The following is a 27,912-nucleotide window of genomic DNA, read 5'->3' as shown; positions in this document are numbered from 1 at the left end:
TATTGATGATGGCTGAGTTTCTCAAATGCAGTTACCATGGCTGCATGCAGGGCTTTTCTTGTGGCCACAGACTTCTGGGCAATGATTGTGCGGGGATGGGGGGAGCAGCAGCTCCTCCTCTGGAGCCGCCCAGAGTGGTTGGGCCCTGCCTCCATCTGGAAGCACAAATGCCGGAGGAGCAGACAGCCGGTGTGAGTTCCCCACCTTCTCGGGACGGTGGAGCTCAGGCTTCCAGCTTCAGCACTGGGGTGGCAGGAGGCAGGCTCTGGCCATGGGCTCTGGCCGCTTGGCGGCAGATTCCAGCCATGGGCTCCATTCCCCAGCCACAGGGCTCGGCAGGCTCCATCCCCCAGTCCCTCGCCCGTCCACCTTATCACCCCCACCACTGCTGCCTCCCGACTCACCTCCCCATCCAAGGCTTAATTTGTCCCCTGGCTTGCCAGGCCTGAGTAAGTCTACTGTGATAAATGATATTTGTGTGTTTGTTAATATCACTTTTCACTGTCTCCCAGCTAGCTAACAGGTCTGCTGTTGTGAAAAGTGGTATTAACAAACATACAAATATCACTTTTCACAGCAGCAGACTTACTAGCTAGAAAGTCTAAAAAAAAAACCACCCCAAAAAGCAAAAGAAACAACAACAGATGAGAACATGTAAAGCACCTTATTTGTGTTTCTATTCTGTTTAGGTCCAGTAAAGAATAGTGACAACTGTACATTATTTTTATTATTGAATCTGCTAAAAGACCACCTACATAAATAAGTTACAATGATTTGGACATATGTTTGTGCCTATTTATTTGCTTTTCTGAAAGTTAATAAAGTATTTTAGGAAATATTGTCAGAGTGGCCACCAGCAAGAGTTGGTGGCCACATTCTGAGGCCACCAAAAAATTTGTTGTGAGAATCCCTAAGTAAACAACATTGCCAGGCAGGGGCAATGGGGGTAGAATCCAGCTCCCCCTCCAATCACTGGGTCGGCCAGGCAAGGTTAATGGGATAGAATTCAGCTCCCTCTCCTGTCGCTGGGCCTGTTTCATAAAAATAAAACCTAGAAAAAACCTTCATCAGTGAAGTCAGTAGCTCTGATTTTGGGCTGCTTACCCTTTTTCTGACTCCCTGAGACTGTTGCCACCATTGGTTTAGGTCACATCTTCCCAGCCTGGTCACCCCAACCAGTTCAGGAACTTAGCAGCTGCACTGGCTTTGCCCAGGGTTGGCAACAGCAGCCTTATCTGTGCATGGGCAGGGAGAGATTTTAATGTAGTGCTTCCGTGTAGCTGGGAACTTTGCTTCAGGCTCAGCCTGTCTGAAAGCCCCTTGCAGGGGAGGTGAAAGTGGTTTCAGTGTTTGGGTTTGTCTCATTTTCCTGTGTGAAACTGCTGCATTATGTCTGATAGTCCATTCTGCAGCTGGTGTCTAGTCAATAGAGCAGTGACATTAACTGATCGCTTCTGCAGAAGCAGCCTTCAGCATTGGACATAATGAATTCTGCCATGCTCTGTGCACCTGTAGTAGGCTCTTGCCAGCTCCGCCCTGATTCAGTCTGGGAACTGCGCTGCACAAAACTGATTTAAAGCAAATGATTGAAATGAATCCCTCCAGATCATGCTGCAGCTCCCACCTGCTGCGATGTTCATTGGAGCAGGACATAACAAGGGTCCCAACTTTTTCCACATCACAGCACTTCTGGCCTGACCCAGCCAGGGGTCTTGGGCACAGGGCAAAAGCTGCTGCTCGCCAGCTCGTGCATGCGGGAGGTAGTGAGCATCTTGTAGCAAAATCTTTCCAGTATACAAATAACTGCCTGAAAATCAGAGAGAGGAAAATACAGAGGGCAGGAAAAAACCACAGACCCCATGATTTTAAGGGGGCTCCATCATTTTTGCTGCATTCTACAACATGCTGCTAATTCTAAGCTTGCTTTTAAAAAATTGGTTTCTGCCCTTTCCCATTACAAAGATACAGCTGCTACTATCAGCGTGCAGTAGCGCCCACAGACCCCAGCCTAGGTTAGAGCCCCATTGTGCTAGGCGCTGTGCGCATGCATCCTGAGAGACAGTCTCTGCCCTGAAGAGTTTGAAATCATACACAAACAAGCCAGACAAGGGCAGAGAAGGGAACTGCCCAGAGAGGGGCAGTGACGCATCCAAGGTCAAAAAGCAGTTCACAGGGACAAGAATAGAAGCAAGATCTCTGACTTCCAGTCTAGTGCCCTACCCACTAGATTACACTGCCTTCCCATAGCTGTCACTCTGTGAGCTGCCTGTTAGAGCAGCCTTGTCAGGAATGCAAACAATTATTGGCCTACCTGGGAGTGCTCTGCTCTTCACATCCTAGCAGAGACAGTACCTGAAGCATGAGCACTTTCTTTTGTTCTCTCTTTACTAAAGACCTTCCCATGAATGCAGTTGGGAAATGCAGGAGTGACGATTCCAGGCACTAAGTGATCTTGGCCATGTTGTACCCATGGAGTATTTTCTAGTCCCAGTTTTGTGAGCATATATATTCCTGTTTGTGGCATGAAATGCTTCTGATAAAACTAGAGATGGCCCCAAAAGGGAATGTCCTGGCCCAACCTTCCTGAATTCTGGGAGGGTTCAGATTTGTAACCCCAGAACTTAACTCATCTAATGAGAGGAAGGACGGCCGAGTGAGCAGGGCACTCACCAGACTTGGGAGACCTGGGATCTATTCCTTCTTCCACCACAGAGCTGTGTGACCTTGGGCCAGTCACTTAGTCTCTCTGGGCCTCAGTTCCCATCTGTACAATGGGGATAATGGCACTGCCCTGCTCCTGGGGGGTAAAGTGCTCTGATTCTATGGTAATGGGGTCTGTATAAGTACTGGAGATCTGTTTGGGAGTTCAGGTCTCATCCAGAACCAGCAAGGGCTTGTTTTCTTGCCCCCGCCCTTTGGTTGTGATTTTAGTACCAGTGTTCCACAAACCAGTGTGGTGCCGCTGCCAGAGGTAATACAGGCTTGTCGTTGTGAGAAAATTGTGCTCTTTTCCTAGACTGTACTGCTTTAGAAACCAGTTTAGTTAAACTGGGACAACCCCCATGTGTGGATGCTTTTGTCTCAGTTTAAATCATCTTATATCGATTCGGGTATTGTTTTGGTTTGGCTGAAACGGTTTGGTGAATTTTAAAAGAATCAGTTAAATGATTCAGTCAAACCCAAATCTAACTTTTGGCCAGTCAGTTCCACCCAGCTCTACACGTAATCTGAAATTAGAGCTGCAGCTACTTAACTCAATCAGTTTCTAAAGCAATTTCATTACATCAGTGCAACTTTGCTGTGTAGACCAGGCCCAAGACACTGTCAGTCTAACACATTTTGAGCAAAGTACACGGAGTTCCTGAGGCAGCCTTTCCTAGCAGAGCAAAGTGGGATCAGAGGAAAATGTGTGTACGTGTCTCATCCTAGATAATCCCAGGAAACTCCTGCTTTGGATCCTCATGTTCATTCCCTTTCTGCAATAAGGACCCTTGTTTAGAGTTATTTCTAGTTTTCAGGGAACTTCAGCACTTTGCCTATTGCTCCCAGGTGTTGTCCTAGCCAAGGGCTGGGAGCATTTCCTGGTTCTGCCCTCCCAGTACGCTAGCATTTGTACACCTTTTGCAGGCTCTTCCTGAGAGAGGTCTCTGGAATCCTAGCAGGAGCTTCTCAGAGGAGGCAAGTGCAGTGGTGTTCCCTTGTGTGTCAGTCTGGAGCGGAGTCTGAGAAACAAAGTCCTGTACATCAGGTGATGCCCCAGGGCTGCAGACCCTGATGTGTCTGTATTGAACATTACATGTAGACAGAGCTGCATTCTCTCAGGCAGCAAGCTCCGAGTGGGTGATCTGAGGCTGTAACCTGGGGAAAAGCATGGTGGCCTTGCGTCAGGCACAGGGCACTGAGAACCTGCTGTGTCTGCACTGAGCCCCAGGTTCCGCAGTTCTCCTAGGGGGACGGCTCTAACATTTCTGTAACATTTATTTTGATGTTTAGCTCTTTGGACAGAATACCCTGTTAGGAGTGTAAAAACCCCCAGGTTTCAGAGTGGTAGCCGTGTTAGTCTGTATCAGCAGAAAGTAACAGAACGCCACTAGCCATCACCTTCAGCCCCCAACTAAAACCTCTCCAGCGCATCATCAAGGATCTACAACCTATCCTGAAGGACGACCCATCACTCTCACAGATCTTGGGAGACAGGCCAGTCCTCGCTTACAGACAGCCCCCCAACCTGAAGCAAATACTCACCAGCAACCATACAACAAAAACACTAACCCAGGAACCTATCTTTGCAACAAAGCCTGATGCCAACTCTGTCCACATATCTATTCAAGGGACACCATCATAGGACCTAATCAACATCAGCCACACTATCAGAGACTCGTTCACCTGCACATCTACCAATGTGATATATGTCATCATGTGCCAGCAATGCCCCTCTGCCATGTACATTGGCCAAACTGGACAGTCTCTATGCAAAAGAATAAATGGTCACAAATCAGAAGTCAAGAATTATAACATTCAAAAACCAGTCGGAGAACACTTCAATTTCTTTGGTCACTCGATTACAGACCTAAATGTCACAATTATTCAACAAAAAACTTCAAAAACAGACTCCAGCAAGAAACAGCAGAACTGGAATTAATCTGCAAACTGGACACCATTAAATTAGTCTTGAATAAAGACTGTGAGTGGAGGAGTCATTACACTAACTAAAAACTATTTCCCCATGCTAATTTTCCCACTACTGTTATTCATACCTTCTTGTCAACTGTTGGAAATGGGCCATCCTGATTATCACTACAAAAGTTTTTTTTTTCTCCTGCTGATAATAGCCCACCTTAATCAATTGGTCTCGTTAAGAGTTGGTATGGCAACCCACATTTTTTCATGTTCTCTGTATATATAGATCTTCCTACTGTATTTTCCACTGCATGCATCTGATGAAGTGGGCTTTAGCCCATGAAAGCTTATGCTCAAATAAATTTGTTAGTCTCCAAGATGCCACAAATACGCCTCGTTCTTTCTAAAAACCCTCAGTCACTTGGGTGTGATACCATGTGGCAAAGGGTCCCCCTCCCCCTTCAGCATGTGTCCCATGAAGCCTGAAATGAATGCAGTGGGACAGATCCTCAGCTGGTGTACATTATTCACACTTACAGCAGCTCAGGATCTGCCCCAGTGTTCCTCTGTCAGCGTATAGCATAGCCACTGCCCTCAGTACAAATGCAGGAATAGGGCTTGTTCGTTTCGTATCTCTGTGTTGGCACAGCCCTGAGCGAAGCATAAAACGTTATAATCACTTGGCATGTTATAGTGGGAGAGGCAGAGGGGATGAAGAGAGGGAGAGGTGATGGGCAAAGGAAAGAACTGTTCCTAACCAAACTCTAAGAATGTGGCGGTTTTGAAGATATTGCGTTTGAAGGCAGCCCTGAATTCCAGGATTGCTGCAAAATGGGCTGTAATTGCTATACATATGCCCTTTCTATTCCTGCATTACATTGTCAGCATGAAAATAGTGATACACAATTATCTGAACTTAGTAAAACTTACTGGAGCCTACCCACCATTTTGGGCTCACCAACTTGAGACCAGGGAAGCATGAAGACTCCTGCTTGCAGGATCGATCTGCTTCATCCGAGGTGACTGATCAGCAATGAGTGCTCTTCCGTTTGAGCCTAAGGGTTTGGCTACACACAGACGTTGCACCAGTTTAACTAAAGGTGCAATATTAAACAAGTGCAACTTTGTGTGTGGACACTCAGAAACGTATTTAAACCTGGCTTATGGAAGGAGGAAGCTTATAGGAGGAAGCTTATCAGATAGAAGCCAGATTTAAATTGATTTAAGATCTTGTCTACATTGGTTGTTTTCACTGGTTTAACTTAAATGGGTTTCAAAACTCAGTAGTTAAACCAGTACAAACCTGTGTGGACACTCTTATTCTGGTGTAGCTTAAACCTGTTCTGAGTTGTCTTCCACTAACCCTTAAACAACCCCTCTTAAACAAAAAAAATCTGTCCACATGGTTTGTAAACCATTTTAATTAAAAGTGTCTTAAGTTTATAAGTTCCCACATGGCAAACACAACTTTGATAATGGGCCCTAGCAGACAAAGCTATAACAAGATCCAATGGCTGGAAGCTGTCGCTAGACAAATCCAGACTAGAAATAAGGGGCAAATGCTTAACCGTAGAGGGTGATTAACTATTGGAACAACTCACAAAAGGATTCTCCATCACTGATCATTTTTAAATCTAGTTTTTCTAGAGCACTGTAGTTTAAACAGGAATTCATTCAGAGAAATTCTCTGGCCAGTGTTAGTCAGGAGGTCAGACTAGATGGTCACAATGGTCCCTTCTGGCTTTGAGAGCTATGAATTAACTGGTGCAAATGTGTGCTGTGGACAAGTCAGGGGCAAGCCCTGCTCCTGTGGGCTACACTAGGACCTGGGGCACTGGGTCACTCTAGCTTAGCCAGCAGTTGCAGGAAGTTCAGTCAACACCCCATCAAATGTACTAAGCTGTCATGCTCCCGGTGATGGCTAGGAAGCCTACCAGATTCTGGTGGCCATTTTGACCTTCCAGGTTCTGTGCTTTGTAACTTTCAAAAACTCGTCTACTGACCACAGAGCATGGGTGCCACACTTGAAGCTGAAAGGGCTTTGGGGGGGAGGGGTTGCCAGGGAATGGCCAGGGGGCAAAATTGGGTTGATAGTGGAAAATGAGACACCACCTTAAGCACTTAACTTCTGCCACTCTGCATAGCAAATGGAAATGTATCTTTAAGCTGGTCCCTAGTGCCTCATTTATGATGTACTGATTAGTAGCTGGATTGTTGGGGCTACAGAGGAAGAAACATTTGAACTGCCTTGTGAATCAGTGATTTTTGGCCTTGTAGAGCTAGAGCAATAATGCAATAACGCAGGGAGTTGTGGAAATTCAGCTGCAGCATTTGCATGCTGACATGGTGTCATCCTGTCCTGATGCAAACATGGCAATGCACCAACCAGCTGTCAGGCCAGGATTATTGTGTTACCTTCTGTAGCTCCATTCCTCGAAACATCCTCTCACTCCCAGCAGGCAGAGTGGGGGATGTGCTGAAGGATGTTTCTCCCTTTTCCCTCTCACCCTGCTCCTGTCTGCTTGAAAGGGTGGAGTGGAATTCTGGCTGTCTCAATCGATGTGCTCAGCACTTCCTCTGCTCCCTTCTCTGTAACAGGCAACATGGGGAGCACTCCTGTGATCTGTGCTCCACTCGCTCTGCCTGAGGCTAAGCTCTGCTCTGACAGAGCCATGTGTTGTGTGGAGGGCTGGGCCAGTGGGTCGGGCACTGTACTGGGACTCAGGAGATCTGGGTGCAGTTCCTGGCTCAGCCCCAATGCTGCATGGTCACTAATCTGCTCAGCCTCCGTTCCCGTATGTAACATGGCGGGCAGTGTTTCCCCACCTCCCAGGGTGCTGTGCGAGTCATCCTCAGTGCTTAGTGGTCCCACATCTTCTTTCCTTGTTTTCTTTTTATTTATATGGCTATGGAACCTTTTACTATTGATTTGAATTTACTTTCCAAGGTCCAACTTTGATTGGCTTTTGGCAGTTCTCACTTTATCCCTACACTTTCTGACCTCCAAGAGGTAGCTTTCCTTGCTGATCCATCCCTTCTTCCATTCCTTATAGCTTTCTGCTTTCTCTTAATCACCTCTTTGAGGTACTTGCTGATCCAGCTTGGTCTGCAATCCTTCCCTGAGAATTTTTCCCCTTGCTTGGAACACAGGCTTCAGGTAGCTTCTGCAACTTCGACTTAAAGTGATTCCAAGCCTCCTCCACATTCAGATCCTTGAGTTCTTCAGTCCAGTCCATTTCCCTCACTAATTCCCTTAAGTATTTTAAGTTTGCCCTTTTGAAATCAAGGCCCCTAGTTGCATATCTATTTTTGCTTATCCTTCAAGTTACTTTAAACTGAATTAGCTTGTGATCACTCTAACCAAGCTTGTCCCCTACAACCAGCTCTTCAATGAAGTCCTCACTGCTCACCAATACCAAATCTAAAATGGCATCACTTCTTGTTCGTTCAGCAAGTATAGTGACAAAGAATGTCAGCTATCACATCCAGGAAAATCTGGGCCCTACGATTATTAGTAGCACTTGTCCTCCAATCTATAGCTGGGAAGTTAAAGTCTCCCATAATCTCACAGTTCCAAGTAGTATTTATTTAATTAAAAACATTAAAGAGGTCTCTATCCATATCCAAATTGGATCCTGGGGGTCTGTAGCACACCCCAAGCACTATCCCATCAGTCTACCTCATCATTGATATACAATGCTACTCCACCACCTTGCCTTTATTTCTGTCTTTCCTGAACAGCACATACCCTTCCATACCTGTACTCCAGCCATGACGACTATTCCACCATGTTTCTCCTATCCCTCTAATATCTGGTTTCACTTCCTGCACCAGTAGCTCTAGTTCCTCCATTTTGTTACCCAGACTCCTTGCATTGGTGTACAAACATCTTATCTGTTACTGTTTGGCTTTGCCAACATTCCTCGCCTTATTGGGTACAGTCATTCTACGGCCATTATTGCCTGACTGCTATCAGCACTATCCTTCCTCTTAATGCCCATTCTCCTACCCATTGCTGTTCCTTTCTGCATTGCTGCATCCTTTCTTATTTGATATTCTTCCCTCTCAATGTTAAAATCAGGAGTGGAGATTACATGAGCATCTCCCAACCATCTCCCCCGCTCTAGTCACGTGAGTCAGGTCTCAATCCAGCACCATTCTGAGTGGCTAAAACTGGGACATAACAGCTCTAATCCTGTCATTCATACAGTAAAGCCATTTACTGCTTCCCCAAATCATAGAATCATAAAATATCAGGGTTGGAAGGGACCTCAGGAGGTCATCTCGTCCAACCCCCTGCTCAAAGCAGGACCAATCCCCAAATAAATCATCCCAGCCAGATCTTTGTCAAGTCTGACCTTAAAAACCTCAAAGGAAGGAGATTCCACCACCTCCCTTGGTTCCGCATTCCAGTGCTTCACCATCCTCCTAGTGAAAAAGTTTTTTCCTAATATCCAACCTAAACCTCCCACACTGCAACATTACTCCTTGTTCTGTCATCTGCTACCACTGAGAACAGTCTAGATCCATCCTCTTTGGAACCCCCTTTCAGGAAGTTGAAAGCAGCTGTCAAATCCGGCCTCATTCTTCTCTTCCGCAGAATAAACAATCCCAGTTCCCTCAAACTCTCCTCATAAATCATGTGCTCCAGCCCCCTAATCATTTTTGTTGCCCTCCGCTGGGCGCTTTCCAATTTCTCCACATTCTTGTAGCACGGGGCCCAAAACTGGACACAGTACTCTAGATGAAGCCTCACCAATGCTGAATAGAGGGGAATGATCACGTCCCTCGATCTGCTGGCAATGCTCCCACTTATAGAGCCCAAAATGCCATTAGCCTTCTTGGCAACAAGGGCACACTGCTGACTCATATCCAGCTTCTGGTCCACTGTAACCCCTAGGTTCTTTTCTGCACAACTGCTGCCTAGCCATTCAGTCCCTAGTCTGTAGCGGTGCATGGGATTCTTCCATCCTAAGCGCAGAACTCTGCACTTGTCCTTGTTGAACCTCATCAGATTTCTTTTGGCCCAGTCCTCCTATTTATCTCGGTCCCTCTGTATCCTATCCCTACCCTCCGGCATATCGACCACTCCTCCCAGTTTAGTGTCATCTGCAAACTTGCTGAGGGTGCAATCCACGCCATCCTCCAGATCATTAATGAAGATATTGAACAAAACCGGACCCAGGACCGACCCTTGGGGCACTCCGCTTCATCCCAGCTGCCAACAAGACATGGAGCCATTGATCACTACCCGTTGAGCCCGATGATCTTTCCAGCTTTATATCCGCCTTATCGTCCATTCATCCAGCCCATACTTCTTTAACTTGCTGGCAAGAATACTGTGGGAGACCATATCAAATGCTTTGCTAAAGTCAAGGAACAACACGTCCACTGCTTTCCCCTCATCTGCAGAGCCAGTTATCTCATCATAGAAGGCAGTTAGGTTAGTCAGGCATGACTTGCCCTTGGTGAATCCATGCTGACTGTTCCTGATCACTTTCCTCTCCTCTACGTGCTTCAAAATTGATTCCTTGAGGACCTGCTCCATGATTTTTCCAGGGACTGAGGTGAGGCTGACTGGCCTGTAGTTCCCCGGATCCTCCTTCTTCACTTTTTAAAAGATGGGCACTAAATTTGCCTCTTTACAGTCATCTGGGACTTCCCCTGATCGCCATGAGTTTTCAAAGATAATGGCCAATGGCTCTGCAATCACATCCGCCAACTCCTTTAGCACTCTCGGATGCAGCGCATCGGCTCCATGGACCTGTGCTCGTCCAGCTTTTCTACATAGTCCCGAACCACTTCTTTCTCCACGGAGGGCTGGTCACCTCCTCCCCATGCTGTGCTGCCCCGTGCAGTAGTCTGGGAGCTGACATTGTTCGTGAAGACAGAGGCGAAAAGAGCATTGAGTACATGAACTTTTTCCACATCCTCTGTCAGTAGGTTGCCTCCCCCATTCAGTAAGGGGCCAACACTTTCCTTGACCTTCTTCTTGTTGCTAACATACCTGTAGAAACCCTTCTTGTTACTCTTAACATCTCCTGCTAGCTGCAACTCCAAGTGTGATTTGGCCTTCCTGATTTCACTCCTCATGGTCACTGCCTCCCAGGTTCCCATCCACTTCTGCTTCCCCTACTAATTCTTCCCTGTTTGTGAGCAGCAGGTCGAGAAGAGCTCTGCCCCTAGCTGGTTCCTCCAGCACTTGCACCAGGAAATTGTCCCCTACACTTTCCAAAAACTTCCTGGATTTTCTGTGCACCGCTGTATTGCTCTCCCAGCAGATATCGGGGTGATTGAAGTCTCCCATGAGAACCAGGGCCTGTGATCTAGTAGCTTCTGCGAGTTGCCGGAAGAAAGCCTCGTCCACCTCATCCCCCTGCTCCGGTGGTCTATAGCAGACTCCCACCACAACATCACCCTTGTTGCTCACGCTTCTAAACTTAATCCAGAGACTCTCAGGTTTTTTTGCAGTTTTTTTTCATACCGGAGCACTGAGCAGTCATACTGCTCCCTTACATACACTGCAACTCCCCCACCTTTTCTACCCTGCCTGTCCTTCCTGAACAGTTTATATCCGACCATGACAGTACTCCAGTCATGTGAGTTATCCCACCAAGTCTCTGTTATTCCAATCACATCGTAATTCCTTGACTGTGCCAGGACTCCCTGCTTGTTTCCCAGGCTTCTTGCATTTGTGTATAGGCACTTAAGATAACTTGCTGATCTTCCTGCTTTCTCAGTATGAGGCAGGAGTCCTCCCCTCTTGCACTCTCCTGCTCGTGCTTCTTCCTAGTATCTCACTTCCCCACTTGCCTCAGGGCTTTGGTCTCCTTGCCCCAGTGAACCTAGTTTAGAGCCCTTCTCACTAGGTTAGCCAGCCTGTTTGCGAAGATGCTCTTCCCTCTCTTCATTAGGTGGAGCCCGTCTCTGCCTAGCACTCCTTCTTCTTGGAACACCATCCCATGGTCAAAGAATCCAAAGCCTTCTCTCCGACACCACCTGCGTAGCCATTCGTTGACTTCCACGATTCGACGGTCTCTACCTGGGCCTTTTTCTTCCACAGGGAAGATGGATGAGAACACCACTTGCACCTCAAACTCCTTTATCCTTCTTCCCAGAGCCACATAGTCTGCAGTGATCCGCTCAAGGTCATTCTTGGCAGTATCGTTGGTGCCCACGTGGAGAAGCATCTGAGGGCTTGATGAGTCTCGGCAGTCTCTCCGTCACATCATGAATCCTTGCTCCTGGCAAGCAGCAGACTTCTCAGTTTTCCTGGTTGGGACGGCAGATAAATGACTCAGTCCCCCTTAGGAAGAGTCTCCGACCACCACCACCCGCCTCCTTCTCTTGGGAGTGATGGTCGTGGAACCCCCATCCCTAGGACAGTGCATCTCATGCCTTCCAATCGGAGGAGTCTCCTTCTGTTCCCTTCCCTCAGATGTATCACCTAGTCCACTCTCTGCATTAGTACCTGCGGAGAGAACATGAAAACGGTTGCTCACCTGTATCTGCGTTGCTGGTACATGGATTATCCTCTTTCTTCCTCTGGAGGTCACATGCTGCCAATTTTCTTCACCGTCCTCCTGTCCCCGCTGCACAGCCTGCTCTGAATCTTCAGAATGTTGTGTCCATAGAAGCATATCCTGATGTCTGTCCAGGAAATCTTCAGTTTCTCTTATGCAATGCAGGGTCGATACTTTTTTCTACAGATCTGGAACCTTCTCTTCCAATATGGAGACCAGCTTGCACTTTGTACAGACAACGTCACTTCTGTCCTGTGGAAGAAAAACAAACATGGCACATCCAGTGCAAGTCACAACAGCTGGTCACTCACCATCCATATTACCTTCCTTCTAAGACAGGTTTCAGAGTAACAGCCGTGTTAGTCTGTATTCGCAAAAAGAAAAGGAGTACTTGTGGCACCTTAGAGACTAACCAATTTATTTGAGCATGAGCTTTCGTGAGCTACAGCTCACTTCATCAGATGCATACCGTGGAAACTGCAGCAGACTTTATATATACACAGAGAATATGAAACAATACCTCCTCCCACCCCACTGTCCTGCTGGTAATAGCTTATCTAAAGTAATCATCAGGTTAGGCCATTTCCAGCACAAATCCAGGTTTTCTCACCCCCCACCCCCCCACACAAATTCACTCTCCTGCTGGTGATAGCCCATCCAAAGTGACAACTCTTTACACAATGTGCATGATAATGAAGTTAGGCCATTTCCTGCACAAATCCAGGTTCTCTCACTCCCTCACCCCCCTCCAAAAACCCACCCCCATACACACACAGACTCACTCTCCTGCTGGTAATAGCTCATCCAAACTGACCACTCTCCAAGTTTAAATCCAAGTTAAACCAGAACATCTGGGGGTAGGAAAAAACAAGAGGAAATAGGCTACCTTGCATAATGACTTAGCCACTCCCAGTCTCTATTTAAGCCTAAATTAATAGTATCCAATTTGCAAATGACGCCATAGCACGGCAAGCATGGAGCCCGTTCAGCTCACCGCAGCAGTTATGACTATTGTAAACACCTCGCGCATTATTGTGCAGTTTATGCAGAACCAGCACCTGAAAAACCAGGCGAGGAGGTGACGGCAGCGCGGTGATGAGGACATGAACACAGATTTCTCTAAAACCGCGGTCTCCAGCAATTTGGAGATCATGGTGTTACTGGGGCAGGCTCATGCCGTGGAATGCCGATTCTGGGCCCGGGAAACAAGCACAGATTGATGGGACTGCATAGTGTTGCAGGTTTGGGATGATTCCCAGTGGCTCCAAAACTTTTGCTTGCGTAAGGGCACTTTCGTGGAACTTTGTGACTTGCTTTCCCCTGCCCTGAAGTGCAAGAATACCAAAATGAGAGCAGCCCTCACAGTTCACAAGCGAGTGGCAATAGCCCTATGGAAGCTTGTAACACCAGACAGCTACCGGTCAGTTGGTAATCAATTTGGAGTCGGCAAATCCACTATGGGTGTTGCTGTGATGCAAGTAGCCAACGCAATCATTGAACTGCTGCTATCAAAGGTAGTGACTCTGGGAAATGTGCAGGTCATACTAGATGGCTTTGCTGCAATGGGATTCCCTAACTGTGGTGGGGCGATAGACGGAACACATATCCCTATCTTGGGACCGGACCACCAAGGCAGCCAGTACATAAACCGCAAGGGGTACTTTTCAATGGTGCTGCAAGCACGGGTGGATCACAAGGTACGTTTCACCAGCATCAATGTGGGATGGCCAGGAAAGGCTCATGACGCTCGCATCTTCAGGAACTCTGGTCTGTTTAAACGGCTGCAGGAAGGGATTTACTTCCCAGACCAGAAAATAACTGTTGGGGATGTTGAAATGCCTATAGTTATCCTGGGGGACCCAGCATACCCCTTAATGCCATGGCTCAGGAATCAGAGTAACAGCCGTGTTAGTCTGTATTCGCAAAAAGAAAAGGAGTACTTGTGGCACCTTAGAGACTAAACAATTTATTTGAGCATAAGCTTTCATGAGCTACAGCTCACTTCATCGGATGCATACTGTGGAAAATACAGAAGATGTTTTTATACACACAGACCATGAAAAAATGGGCGTTTATCACTACAAAAGGTTTTCTCTCCCCCCACCCCACTCTCCTGCTGGTAATAGCTTATCTAAAGTGATCACTCTCCTTACAGTGTGTATGATAATCAAGGTGGGCCATTTCCAGCACAAATCCAGGTTTTCTCCCCCCCCCACCCAACCCACTCTCCTGTTGGTAATAGCTTATCTAAAGTGATCACTCTCCTTACAATGTGAAACCGTACACAGGCACCCTGGACAGTAGTAAGGAGCTGTTCAACTATAGGCTGAGCAAGTGCAGAATGCTGGTAGAGTGTGCATTTGGACGTTTAAAGGGTTGCTGGCGCAGTTTACTGACTCGCTCAGATGGCAGCGAAACCAATATACCCATTGTTATTGCTGCTTGCTATGTGCTCCACAATCTATGTGAGAGTAGGGGGGAGACGTTTATGGCGGGGTGGGAGGTTGAGGCAAGTTGCCTGGCAGATGATTATGCGCAGCCAGACACCAGGGCGGTTAGAAGAGCACAGCAGGGCATGCTGCGCATCAGAGAAGCTTTGAAAACCAGTTTCATGACTGGCCAGGGTACTGTGTGACCATTCTGTTTGTTTCTCCTTGATGAAAACCCGCCCCCTTGGTTGCCTCTAAATTTCCTGCAAGCCACCCACCCTCCCCACTTCGATCACAGCTTGCTTGCAAAGGAAATAAAGTCACTATAATTTTAAAAACATGTATTTTTTATTAACTGATTATAAAAATAGGGAGATAACTCACAAGGTAGCCAGGGTGGGGTGTGGGAGGAGGGTAGGAGGGAAGGAAAAGGCCACTTTAAAACTTCTTGAATGACAGCTTTCTGTTGCTTGGGCTGTCCACTGGGGTGGAGTGTTTGGGTGCCCGAAGCCTCCCCGCCCCGCATTCTTGGGTGTCTGGGTGAGGAGGCTATGGACCCTGGGGAGGAGGGAGGGCGGTTAAGCAGGGGCTGCAGCATCAGTCTGTGATCCTGCTGCCGTTCATGAACTTCCACTAGACGCCGGAGCATGTCCGTTTGATCCCGCAGTAGCCCCAGCGTTGCCTCATGCCTCCTCTGATCTTCCTGACGGCACCTCTCCTTACGTTCATCGGCCACTGTCCTGTACTCTGCTATTGTGTCCCTCCACACAGTTCTGTCAGTGCCGGACGACTGCATGAGCTCAGAGAACATTTCATCGCACGTGCGTTTTTTTCACCGCCTTATCTGAGATAGCCTTTGGGACGGAGGAGGGAGGCTTGAAACATTTGCAGCTGCTGGAGGAAAAAAAGGGAGTGAAGTATTTTAAAAGATACATTTTACAGAACAATGGCTATACTCTTTCACGGTGAACAACACTATTCGCATTACAGAGCACATGTGATTTTGGTACAAGGTCGCATTTTGCATCTTGTATTGAGTGCCTGCGGATTTGGTGTTAGAGATCACACACGCAGGGCCGGGCAACAGATTTCCGCTTGCAGGCGGCCATGGTAAGCCATAGTCTTTCGGCTTCTGCAACCTTCATAACAGCAGCCCCCTCCTTTCCCATACCAAGCAAAGCCCGTTGAGTTGGCCATTTAGTGCTGTGGTTTTCTTGTTAACGTGCAGCAGCAGAAACCAAACTAACCACCCCCCCATCCAATTCTCCGGGATGATCGCTTTACCCCTCCCCCCACCGCGTGACTGATATCAGGGAAGATCCCTGCAAGCCAAACGCGAACAGCTCAGTGCCGATGCCCCCCCCCGCCCTGCTTGGCTAACAGTGGGGACTATTTCTTTTCAATCACAGGTAAACAGCCCAGTAGGAACGGCCACCTCTGAATGTCCCCTTAATTAAATTCCCCTATTTCAACCAGGTTACTATGAATGATATCACTCTCCTGAGGCTAACACAGAGAGAGAAAGAACAGATGTGGCTTGAATGCCAGCAAACACCGGGACCATACACTGCCAGGCTTTGATTACTTGCTACTAGCATGGCATGGTAAAGTGTCCTACCATGGAGGACAGAATCAGGCTGCTCTCCCCAGAAACCTTCTGCAAAGGCTTTTAGAGTACCTCCAGGAGAGCTTCATGGAGATGTCCCTGGAGGATTTCCGCTCTATCCCCAGACAAGTTAACAGACTTTTCCAGTAGCTGTACTGGCCACGAATGATCCCAAGTCCTCAGGGCTACTTAATCATTTAAAAAACGCTTGCTTTTATAACATGTATTATATTTAAAAAGGTACACTCACCAGAGGTCCCTTCTCTGGCTTCATTGGGTTGGGAGGGTATTTCAGTCAGGGTGATAAAAAGATCCTGGCTGTCGGGGAGAACGGTGTGCTGGGTGCTCTCCTCAAGTTCGTCCTCCTCCTCCTCATCTTCCCTGTCCGCAAAATCTTCAGGCATGGTGGAGAGTACCCCATCATCGGAGTCCATGGACAGGGTGGGGTAGTGGTGGCGGCCCCCCCTAGAATTGCATGCAGCTCAGCGTAGAAGCAGCATGTCTGGGGCTCTGTCCCGGAGCGTCCGTTTGATTCTTTGGTTTTCTGGAACGCTTCTCTGAGCTCCTTAAGTGTCACCCGGCACTGCTGTAGCCTCTGTCCCTCATGGCCTCGGAGATTTTTTTAAATGTTTTGGCATTTTGTCTTTTGGAACGGAGTTCTGATAGCACGGATTCCTCTCCCCATACAGCGATCAGATCCCGTACCTCCCGTTCGGTCCACGCTGGAGCTCTTTTTCGATTCTGGGACTGCATGGTCACCTGTGCTGATGAGCTCGCCTGGCCAAACAGGAAATGAAATTCAAAAGTTCCCAGGGCTTTTCCTGTATGCCTGGCCAGTGCATCCGAGTTGAGAGTGCTGTCCAAAGCGGTCACAATGGAGCACTGTGGGATAGCTCCCGGAGGCCAATACCTTCGAATTGCGTCCACACTAACTCTAATTCAAAACGGCGATGTCGATTTCAGCACTAATCCCCTCGTTGGGGAGGAGTACAGAAATTGGTTTTAAGAGCCCTTTATGTCGAAAAAAATGGCTTAGTTGTGTGGACGGGTGCAGGGTTAATTCGATTTAACGCTGCTAAATCCAACATAAACTCGTAGTGTAGAGCATAGAATCATAGAATCATAGAATATCAGGGTTGGAAGGGACCCCTGAAGGTCATCTAGTCCAACCCCCTGCTTGAAGCAGGACCAATTCCCAGTTAAATCATCCCAGCCAGGGCTTTGTCAAGCCTGACCTTAAAAACTTCCAAGGAAGGAGATTCCACCACCTCCCTAGGCAACGCATTCCAGTGTTTCACCACCCTCTTATTGAAAAAGTTTTTCCTAATATCCAATCTAAACCTCCCCCACTGCAACTTGAGACCATTACTCCTCGTTCTGTCATCTGCTACCATTGAGAACAGTCTAGAGCCATCCTCTTTGGAACCCCCTTTCAGGTAGTTGAAAGCAGCTATCAAATCCCCCCTCATTCTTCTCTTCTGCAGGCTAAACAATCCCAGCTCCCTCAGCCTCTCCTCATAAGTCATGTGTTCTAGACCCCTAATCATTTTTGTTGCCCTTCGCTGGACTCTCTCCAATTTATCCACATCCTTCTTGTAGTGTGGGGCCCAAAACTGGACACAGTACTCCAGATGAGGCCTCACCAATGTCCAATAGAGGGGGACGATCACGTCCCTCGATCTGCTCGCTATGCCCCTACGTATACATCCCAAAATGCCATTGGCCTTCTTGGCAACAAGGGCACACTGCTGACTCATATCCAGCTTCTCGTCCACTGTCACCCCTAGGTCCTTTTCCGCAGAACTGCTGCCTAGCCATTCGGTCCCTAGTCTGTAGCGGTGCATTGGATTCTTCCGTCCTAAGTGCAGGACCCTGCACTTATCCTTATTGAACCTCATCAGATTTCTTTTGGCCCAATCCTCCAATTTGTCTAGGTCCTTCTGTATCCTATCCCTCCCCTCCAGCGTATCTACCACTCCTCCCAGTTTAGTATCGTCCGCAAATTTGCTGAGAGTGCAATCCACACCATCCTCCAGATCATTTATGAAGATATTGAACAAAACCGGCCCCAGGACCGACCCCTGGGGCACTCCACTTGACACCGGCTGCCAACTAGACATGGAGCCATTGATCACTACCCGTTGAGCCCGACAATCTAGCCAGCTTTCTACCCACCCTATAGTGCATTCATCCAGCCCATACTTCCTTAACTTGCTGACAAGAATACTGTGGGAGACCGTGTCAAAAGCTTTGCTAAAGTCAAGAAACAATACATCCACTGCTTTCCCTTCATCCACAGAACCAGTAATCTCATGATAAAAGGTGATTAGATTAGTCAGGCATGACCTTCCCTTGGTGAATCCATGCTGGCTGTTCCTGATCACTTTCCTCTCATGCAAGTACTTCAAGATTGAGCAGGCCTAAATCAGGTATTGAGCCGGATCCCAGAGCCTGCATTCCTGCATGACCCCTTAACACACACCACAAATCACAGTCAATGAGCTCTGCATTGAGCACCCAGCTGTGGTCAGTGTCTGTATTCCACTTGGGTCTTGTTAATTGTTATTCACAGATTTTCTGGAGCACTTCCCTGTTAAATGGAAAGGAAGACATCAAGATCATAGTGTTCTGTTCTGCTGTGGGCCTGTGAATCTGAGAGGCAGCTGAGTTCTTGGAGAACAGTCCCTGTTCACCAGCTGAATGGAGAACAATTAAAACATTTAAGGCCATAGTCATCATGGTGTGCTCCAGCAAAGCGTCCCCTGGGCCTCAATGATAAACAGAGCTGGAGGGTCTGTTAGAAAGGAAACACTGAGTCAGTCATTCTTTCCATGGGCTGTGCTGTGAACTAGAGCTGGTGTTACAGGTGAGCTGCAAAGATTCAGCATAAACCAAGCATTCTGCATAAATTGTAACTCTCCCATATCCACCCGCACTGGAGAGCTACACACAGAGACTTTGCAGCTCTTGAACTCCATGATAGATAGGCCTGATAGCGCAGTTGAGAGGGACAGTGTGCAAAAATTAGAGATTTCATAAGAGAAAAGTTGGGACTGCTCCTCCTAAATAGGGAGCATGACATTGACTGAACAGCCCCTCAGGGCATGAGATGGGGCAGGTCCCCCTGCGTCAAACCTTGCCTTGCCTTCCTGGGGTTCCCCTCAGCACAGCTCCAGGTCCCATGATAAGCTGATTTCATCACAAGCATCTCAGGCTAAGTGAGCACGGGGCAGGTTATACCCAGTTGTCTTGCTGGTGCTCATAAACGTTATAATCAGCATTAGGAAATGAATTAGGAATTTGGAGCTAAAACAATTAACTTGTAGGCTTGAGGAGACAACGCCCCCTTACACCTCCCCACAGCAATGGGCTGACTCAAGGATGCCCCTCTAAAAAAAGCAGGGAGCTCTTCAGAAAACACATTTTCACTGGCTGCTCAAATACGCACATTCCTCTTAACCCAGTGGCCCAGGAGGACCACAAGCATTCTTCCTGAGCAATGGTTTTCAAACTGCCAGTCGCAACCCAGAACTGGATCACGGAACATAAGGCACTGGGTTGTGGCGGCTCTGGTCAGCACGGCCCACCGGGCCATTAAAAGTCCAGTCGGGGGTGCTGCCCAGCTAAGGCAGGCTAGTCCCTGCCTGTTCTGACACGGTGCTGCGCCCTGGAAGCGGCCAGCAGCAGATCTGGTTCCTAGGCAGAGGGTCCATGGAGCCTTCACCCTCAGCCCAGAGCCCTCACCCCACACACCCCAATCCCCTGCCCCAGCCCTGAGCCACCCCCAAACCCAGAGTCCCCTCCTGCACCGCAAACCCCTCATCTCCAGCTCCACCCCAGAGCCTGCACCCCCAGCCCAGAGCCCTGACCCCGTCCTGCACCCCAACCCCCCTGCCCTGAGCCCCCTCCTACACCCTGAACCCCTCATTCCGAGCCCCACCCCACAGCCCTCACCCCTGCACCCCAACCCTCTGCCCCAGCCCTGAGCCCCCTCCCACACCCCAAACCCCTCATCCCCAGCTCGGTGGGTCGCAGGCATCAACAATTTTCTTCAACTGGGTCACCAGAAAAAAAGTTTGAAAACCACTGCTCTTGAGGGTCCAGTCTAGCTCTAGGGCCAGCAGTGCCACCTATTGGCCAAGCTCTGCAATGAGCTTCGAACGTTCATTGTTACATACACATTGTGGCCCGTTCTGGAGATCCTTGTTTCATTCACAATGAGTAAGGCTGCGCTTTAGTCACGGGTATTTTTAGTAAAAGTCAAGGACAGGTCACAGGCAGTAAACAACCTGTCCATAACTTTTACTAAAAATACCCATGACTAAAACTTGGGCGGGGGAAGGCTGGTGCTCTGGGGCGGGGGGTCTGGGGGCGCTGCAGGTGTGGGGGGAGGTGGCTCGGGGGACCCCGCTGTTGCTGATGGCGGGGGGAAGAGGGCTGGCAGGGGCTCCCTACACAGCTCCATGTACCTGCAGATCCTAGGTGGTGGAGGGGTCAGGGGGCTGGGTGCGCTGCTCCCATTGGGAGCTGTGGGGGTGGGACCTGCAGGTGCGAGTAGCATGCGTCCAGTTTTGATCCCACCCCCTACAGAAGGGATGTGGATGATTCTATGACTCACCTCCGCTGCTCCTTCCTGGAGCATAGTAGGACTGCAGGGTCTCCAGCAGAGGGCACCAAAGAGCCAGGTACACCCCATCACAAATCCATTTGTGTAATTCCATCCTGCACACTCAGCTCATCTTTAATTTGAAATTATAGAATCATAGAAGATTAGGGTTCGAAGACACCTCAGGAGGTCCTCTAGTCCAACCCCCTGCTCAAAACAGGACCAATGCCCAACTAAATCATCCCAGCCAGGGCTTTGTCAAGCCGGGCCTTAAAAACCTCTATGATTCTATTCCGGCAGGTAACTGGTTTTTGTTATCTAGCCTCTCTGCTAGGATCACTTTCTGGACTGTCTGTAGTTGAACGTCCTTTGCTGTACCCTCGTTGATTTCCATCAGCTTTGCAGTTGAAACTGGGTAGGGTTGCCAACTTTCTAATTGCACAAAACTGAACACCCTTGCCCTGCCCCCTGTCCCGCCCCTTCTCTAAGGCTCCGCTCCCAGTCACTCCATTCCTCCTCCCTCTGTTGCTTGCTCTCCCTGTCCCTTACTCATTTTCACTGGGCTGTGGCAGGGGGTTGCGGTGCAGAAGGGAGTGTGGGCTGTGGGATGGGGCCAGAAATTAGGGGTTCAGGGCGTGGGAGGAGGCTCCAGGCTGGGGCAGGGTGTTGGGGTGCAGGAGGGGGTGAGGGCTCTGGATGAGGGTGCAGGCTCTGGGGTGGGGCCGGGAATGAGGGGTTTGGGGTGTAGGAGAGACTCCACGCTGGAGCCGAGGGATTTTGGGTGCAGGAGGAGGCTCAGGTCTGGGGCAGGGGGTTGGGGTACAGGGCGGGGTGTGGGCTCCGGGAGGGAGTTAGGGTGCGGGAAGGGGTTCCACCCTGTACGGGCTCCAGCCGAGTGGCACTTACCTCAGGCGGCTCCCAGTTGGTGGCGAAGTGGGGCTAAGGCAGGCTTCCTGCCTGCCCTGGCTCCGTGTGGCTCCCGGAAGCAACTGGCATCTCCAGCTCCTAGGTGCAGGGGCCAGAGGGCTCTGTGCACTGCCCACAGGTGCTGCCCCTACAGCTCCCACTGGCCGCAATTCCTGGCCAATGGGAGCTGTGGAGCTCGGGGCGGGGGCAGCGCACGGAGCTTCCCTGATCGCCCCTGGACCTAGGGGCTGCAGAGACATGCCAGCCGCTTCTGGGAGCTGCATGGAGCCAGGGCAGGCAGGGAGCCTGCCTTAGCCCTGTTGCACTGCCAACGAGACTTTTAACAGCCCCACCCAGGTCCCTTTTCAACTGGGCATTCCAGATTCATCTCCTAATCCCCTTCCCCCATCTTGTGGATGCTGGTTTGTATCCCCTGCTCAGGGTGTCAGCTAACCCCAGTAATTGTCCTGGACAATGTCTGATCTCTGTCTGTAGCACTGGAGGTTCATCAGCATGCGTTGCCATCTCTTTGGAGCCCTAAGAAGGGGCTTTGCCAGAATTGTCTCTAGGGGTTTGTGGGCTGATTGCATCATTACTGGGTGGCCATCTTTTTCTGTTTGGGTCCAGTCTCTGACATGCTGTACTTCCGATGTGTTATGCCTCGGCAGGCTTCCATTCTTTGTCTTGAGGCTGACACTGCATGCCCCAGGACTAAGTATCGTCTAATGTGAGATGACCTTCCTAGAGCAGCTGCTCCTGCAGGTGGTGACCCCAAGTGCTGCAGACTAGCCTGAATTAGGTACTCTGACAAGTCCCCAAAATTGCATGGAGCAGCCTGTGTATAGTGACACTGGGCTCTATCCCCTCCCCTCTGCACTGGTCTCAAGTGAAGAACCTGCATCGCTCCGCAGTTTAATTGGGCTTTGGGGAGCCATAGGCCTGCTGTGAGGCTTGAGGCAGTGCTGAGCTCCCCAGGGGTGCAGCCCTCTCTCCCTTGCTCCCCAATAAGGTAAAATAACTGTTTTATTTTCCTGCTGGTGGCATCATCTTGCACGGCTGGTCTGTGCACAGCTCAAACTCCTCCTTCCACCGGGTCTGTTGCTGGACGAGGTTTGTGCCTGCAAAACCCAGGGCTGCAGACCCAGTCCCAGGGCTCACGCAACCAGCTGCTGCGCTGCAGATGCTGTGAGTTAGCAAAGAGCGAGGCTGTATTTACATTGAGCAAGTGGAGCTTTATTAACCTTTCTGCAGGGCTCTTTGTCCAAGTGGCTGCCTAGCTTCCAGTCCTGATTCACAGGTGTCCCCTCAGTAACAGTCCTTCCAGGGAACAGAGCCCTCTGACTCCGGTGCCACTGATCATGAGAAATTTGCTTAGCTTTCTGCTCAGCAAATCTCAGTGACTTCTCTGGGCATCTTCCTGAGTACGGCAGGAGTAACGGCTGATTGTAGCTCTCAGATTTAAATTAAACCAGGAACGTTTTCTCTTTCCAAACTTTCTGCTCGCAGGGCAAATATTTTCCTTTGACAGGTGGTAAAATATCATCAGGTTTGTACTCAGGGTGATAAATATTCATGACAAGCTGCCTTAACCCCACCTGGTTGATGTCATCAGATGATATTTCTGCAGAAGCGGTAGAATGTCTGTGCAGTTGTCACCTGGGTTATTCTATCTGGGATGAAAATGCCAGGTGGGGTGGGGGAGTTTTAGTGATGTGCGGTTCAGAGCTGTGAATTTCTTCACCCTGACAAAAGCCTTGATGGAGAATGGCCCCCCTCCCTATGGGACTAAGTAAAATGTGACTTTCTTTGTTACTCTTCTCTCTCCAGCATTCCACATTGTCGCGCAAGTTTGTGGAGGTGATGTCTGAGTACAATGCCACCCAGTCTGACTACAGGGAGCGCTGCAAAGGGAGGATTCAAAGGCAGCTGGAAATCAGTGAGTAAACCCACCCGCAGCAGCAACCCTGGGCAACTCAGTACCTGGTGTGTCCAGAGTGCGGGTCGACTCCTGGTGCTGATTTAGACAATCAAAGCTGCTTCAGGGTTTCAGTGCTTCATGCAAAGCTCCCTCACTGTAAATCTTGTGTCTGCTGGCTGTGCGTGCTGTGGGCGTGGGGTGCGACTGCAGCCGCCTGCGTGTGAGAATGATGTTGCCTGCCAGCGGCTGGGCCTACAGAGAAGGTAAGGGACGTATTTGCTGCTACAGAGACAAGGAGGGTGAGGTAATTGCTTTCATTGGACCAACTTCTGTTGGTCAGAGAGACAAGCTTTGGAGCTTACACAGAGCTCTCCTTCAGGTCTGGGAAACTAACTCAGAGTGTCACAGCTAAATACCGGCAGCTAAAGGAGTTGACACCTATGGTAAAAGTCTGTGTTTCTTCAGCTGAAGGACTAAGTTCCACAGAGGTGTTTGTGATTGATATAGTAAATGGCTGCTTTTGGGAAACATGGGCTCATTCTGCCCTCTTCTTTCTCTTCTTCACAGCTCAGAGTAAGAGGATCCGGTAGATTTGCAAAGTAGAGGCATGCTGGGATCCTGGCTGAGGCCCCTGTGTACATGTGTCAGTAATGCAGCATCACTTCAGGAATACCTCCTCTTTCCAGTGCAGAGCTGTCAGTGTGGCAGGCTCTGGCAAGGCTCACTGAGCCCACCTCCTTGTGCTGCAGGGGAGTTCAGGCTAGTGTTATTCCTGGGTTTTCGGATGCTGACAGTATTGTTAGAGGGAAAAGCAGTTTTTGAAGGGAGCTCCAGACTGCTGAAAGGTGTCGGGCTGCCAGCACAGAAGACTGGAAATGTCTGCACAGAATGGGTCCTGCACAGCAGGGGTTCTCAAACTGGGGGACCCCTCAGGGGGTCGCGAGGTTATTACACGGGGGGGTCACGAGCTGTCAACCTCCACCCCAAATCCCACTTTGCCTCCAGCATTTATAATGGTGTTAAATATATAAAAAAGTGTTTTTAATTTATAAGGGGGGAGGTCACTCTCAGAGGCTTGCTATGTGAAAGGGGTCACCCGTAAAAAGGTTTGAGAGCCACTGCTATACAGGGAGCCTATGGGCCTGAGCCCTGGCTCCAGGAGCCATCTACTGTCAAGGGTGTGGAGGAATCCTTGGCCTCTCTGCTGAGTCTGACGGCAAAGGGGCCAACTGGTGCCAGTTGTGATGGTAGTTTTATGAGAGGTCACGTGTCCAGTGGGGACTGAACTGACACCCGAGACTCCTTTCCCAGGGGCCTCCAACTCTGGTGCACCCACATTTTCATTTCCTGTCAATGTTACCTTGCTCTCAGATGCAGGTCCCCTATGTTCTCCCAGCATGTCCCCTATGCTGCACCCCGTATTCTCAGATGCTCACCCACTGATGACATGTGTTGGATTTGGCTTGGTGACCTAGAGAAGAAAGTCTCTGTGTCCAGTTGCCAACCCCAGCCCACCACACCCCACCGGACCAGGCACTCTTCTCCCCTGGGTTTGGATACAGAGCGTTTGGGTTGTTTTCTCTGTTTTGCCAATGAAGGAGAGCTGCCGCTTGCTCTCAGATGGAGCAGGCTGGAGGAAGCCCAAGGCACCCCCCTTCATAAGCAATGGATAGAGTCCTTGAATACTGCATGCAGATAGATATCTCATGCAGATAGATATCTCAAAAAAGATACATTGGAATTAGAAAAGGTTCAGAAAGGGCAACAAAAATTATTAGGGGTATAAAACAGCTTCCGTATGAGGAGAGATTAAAAGACTGGGACTCTTCAGCTTGGAAAAGAGATGACTAAGGGGGGATATGATAGAGGTCTATAAAATCATGAGTGGTATAGAGAAAGCAAATAAGGAAGTGTTATGTACTCCTTCTCATAATACAAGAACAAGGGGCCACCAAATGAAATTAGTAGGTAGCAGGGTTAAAACAAACACAAGAAAGTATTTTTTCACGCAACGCACTGTCAACCTCTGGAACTCCTTGCCAGAGGGTGTTGTGAAGGCCAATACTATGACGGGGTTCAAAACGGAGCTAGATAGATTCTTGGAAGATAGGTCCATCAATGGCTATTAGTCAGGATGGGCAGGAATGGTGTCCTTAGCCTCTGTTTGCCACAAGCTGGGATTGGGCGACAGGGCATGGATCACTTGATGATAACCTGTCTGTTCATTCCCTTTGGGGCACCTGCCATTGGCCACTGTCAGAGGAAATGATACTGGGCCTTTGGTCTGACCAAGTATGGCTGTTCTTATGTTCTTGTTAAGGCATAAAAGAGTGTGTGAAACCTAGGCCCGTTGGGGGGGGACCCCATGTTCAGTTGTGCATGCACTACACTCTTCCCTCCCCGTCACACCAGAGTTTACTGTCCAGTCAGCAGACTCAGTCTGGGGAGTCCCTATGTGGCAGCCCCTAGCAGCTGGAATTACAGGAAATAAGGAAACGTCACTTCAGTGTGGCCAGGGAGATGGTGAAGCACATGGAGGGGGAATAAAGCTGTTTCCTGGCTCAGCACCTCAACTTTCCTCCACCCCTTTGGCAGCACTTTTCGTGCATGCAGGTTGCCGTCTCCTCAGCGAACGCTGGGATGTGCCTTTATTTTGTGATGCTAGCTGGAAAAGCTGCCCCAGTGTTACTCTCCTTTTCATGTGTGGTGGTGTGCCGTCTGGCACACCCTGTAATTGCTTCCATGTTGGCAGTCAAGGGTGTTTGAGAGAGGTGTGCAAAGGTTTCAATTAATAGCTGCTAAATTAGTGAGGAGGGAGCCCTTTTCAGCACAGGGACTGGGTTACTGTTCAATTAGTACCCTGTTTTTAGAAAGCCAAGTTGTTGGGTCTTGCTGAGGCTTCTCAGCTGTGTCCAGCCAACGTCATTATTGGGCTGGTATCCTCACCAAAACTTCCCATACTCTTCCTCACATCTCTTCTCTCTTCACACTGAGAGGGATTAGATTTTTATTGGGAAATGTCAGTAAATGACGATGTCTCCACTCACATGCAAAGCCACCAAGAAATAGTTCCAGCGATAATAATAAAAACATACAGATAGACAACACAAGAAAAATGCTGCTTGAAAATTTACTAGTGCCCCCCTCGGTGTGTACAAAGCGCGAAGCAATGAATGCTGCATGGCCCACGGCTTGACAGTTCTGCTCAAACAGCTGACTCAGGCATTAGCGCAGCTGGAGCTGCAGGTAACTGTGCAGCGCTCACAAAGCTGTAACTTTCCCCTCAACGTTACTGTCATTAAATAATTAGTGTCTGACCTCCCCATAATTTCCCACAATGGTGAACATTTAAATAGCGAAAAATCTAAGAAAAGTTGAAAGATAAACTCAATATTATGAATCGAAAAGAGAACAATACAATTTGAATTCTGCCAAGCTTCTGTAGCCAGGAACTAGCAGTGAAGGGAGACGGTAGCTCTGAAGGCAGGGGCTGGATCACCCAGGTGTCACAGGGGGTTCTCCCCACTGGTCTCCACTCCTGAGGTATTTGCCCTGCCATGTGACCCTAGGCAGGCATCTGTGGAGCTAGGAACATTCCTGTTGCTAGTGATAAGCGATCTTAAAATGTTAAGGGGGAGGGATAGCTCAGTGGTTTGAGCATTGGCCTGCTAAACCCAGGGTTGTGAGTTCAATCCTTGAGGGGGCCATTTAGGGATCTGGGGCAAAAATTGGGGATTGGTCCTGCTTTGAGCAGGGAGTTAGACTAGATGACCTCCTGAGGTCCCTTCCACCCCTGATAGTCTATGATCCTAATGGAGAAAAATCTCATCTCTCGTCATTCTGCCTGTAATCCTGAGGAATAGTGCTAGTAACCTTCTATCTTTATATGAAGCCTGGACATCCAGACAGCAGCAGAATTTGATACTTATCCTGTTCCAGTTTGTGTGCTTAAGGAGAAGTGCAAAGTATTTCCAGTATAAAAACCGAGTGAGATCTGAGGTCCCAAGACATTCACCATTCCCAGTGCTGTTGAGTTGATGTGGGTGAAACATGAACCTTGGTCTCAGATCTTGGCAAGGAGAAGATTTCCATTTCCCCCTAAATCTAGAAATTCAATCATTCTCGCTAGAATTGTGTTTTATTTCTATGTGTTGCTTTAGGGCTGCTGTCAGACTTGCTCTTCCACAGGCCCATCGATTGGTGGGGAGGGCAAAGGGGGGATTTCCTCAGGGGCCCAGGCGATTTAAAAGGGCCTGGGGGCCCCTGGCCGCTGCCACGGTGCGCATGGAGTGGAACCAGCGGCG

General features: G+C 49.0%; 1 protein-coding gene across 1 annotated transcript in view; it reads left to right on the top strand.

The window, feature by feature from the left end:
• STX1A (syntaxin 1A) overlaps positions 1-27,912 on the top strand; it is a 260,780-nt gene that overhangs the window by 193,846 nt on the left and 39,022 nt on the right. The window contains exon 5 of the mRNA XM_077836958.1: positions 23,518-23,626. Within this exon, the coding sequence (XP_077693084.1) occupies positions 23,518-23,626 (109 nt within the window). The remainder of the gene's footprint in view (positions 1-23,517; positions 23,627-27,912) is intronic.

Source organism: Eretmochelys imbricata, chromosome 17 (genome assembly GCF_965152235.1).
Source record: "Eretmochelys imbricata isolate rEreImb1 chromosome 17, rEreImb1.hap1, whole genome shotgun sequence".
Taxonomy (NCBI): Eukaryota; Metazoa; Chordata; order Testudines; family Cheloniidae; genus Eretmochelys; species Eretmochelys imbricata.
The sequence above is the reverse complement of the archived record's forward strand: the minus strand, read 5'-3'. Positions and strand labels throughout refer to the sequence as shown.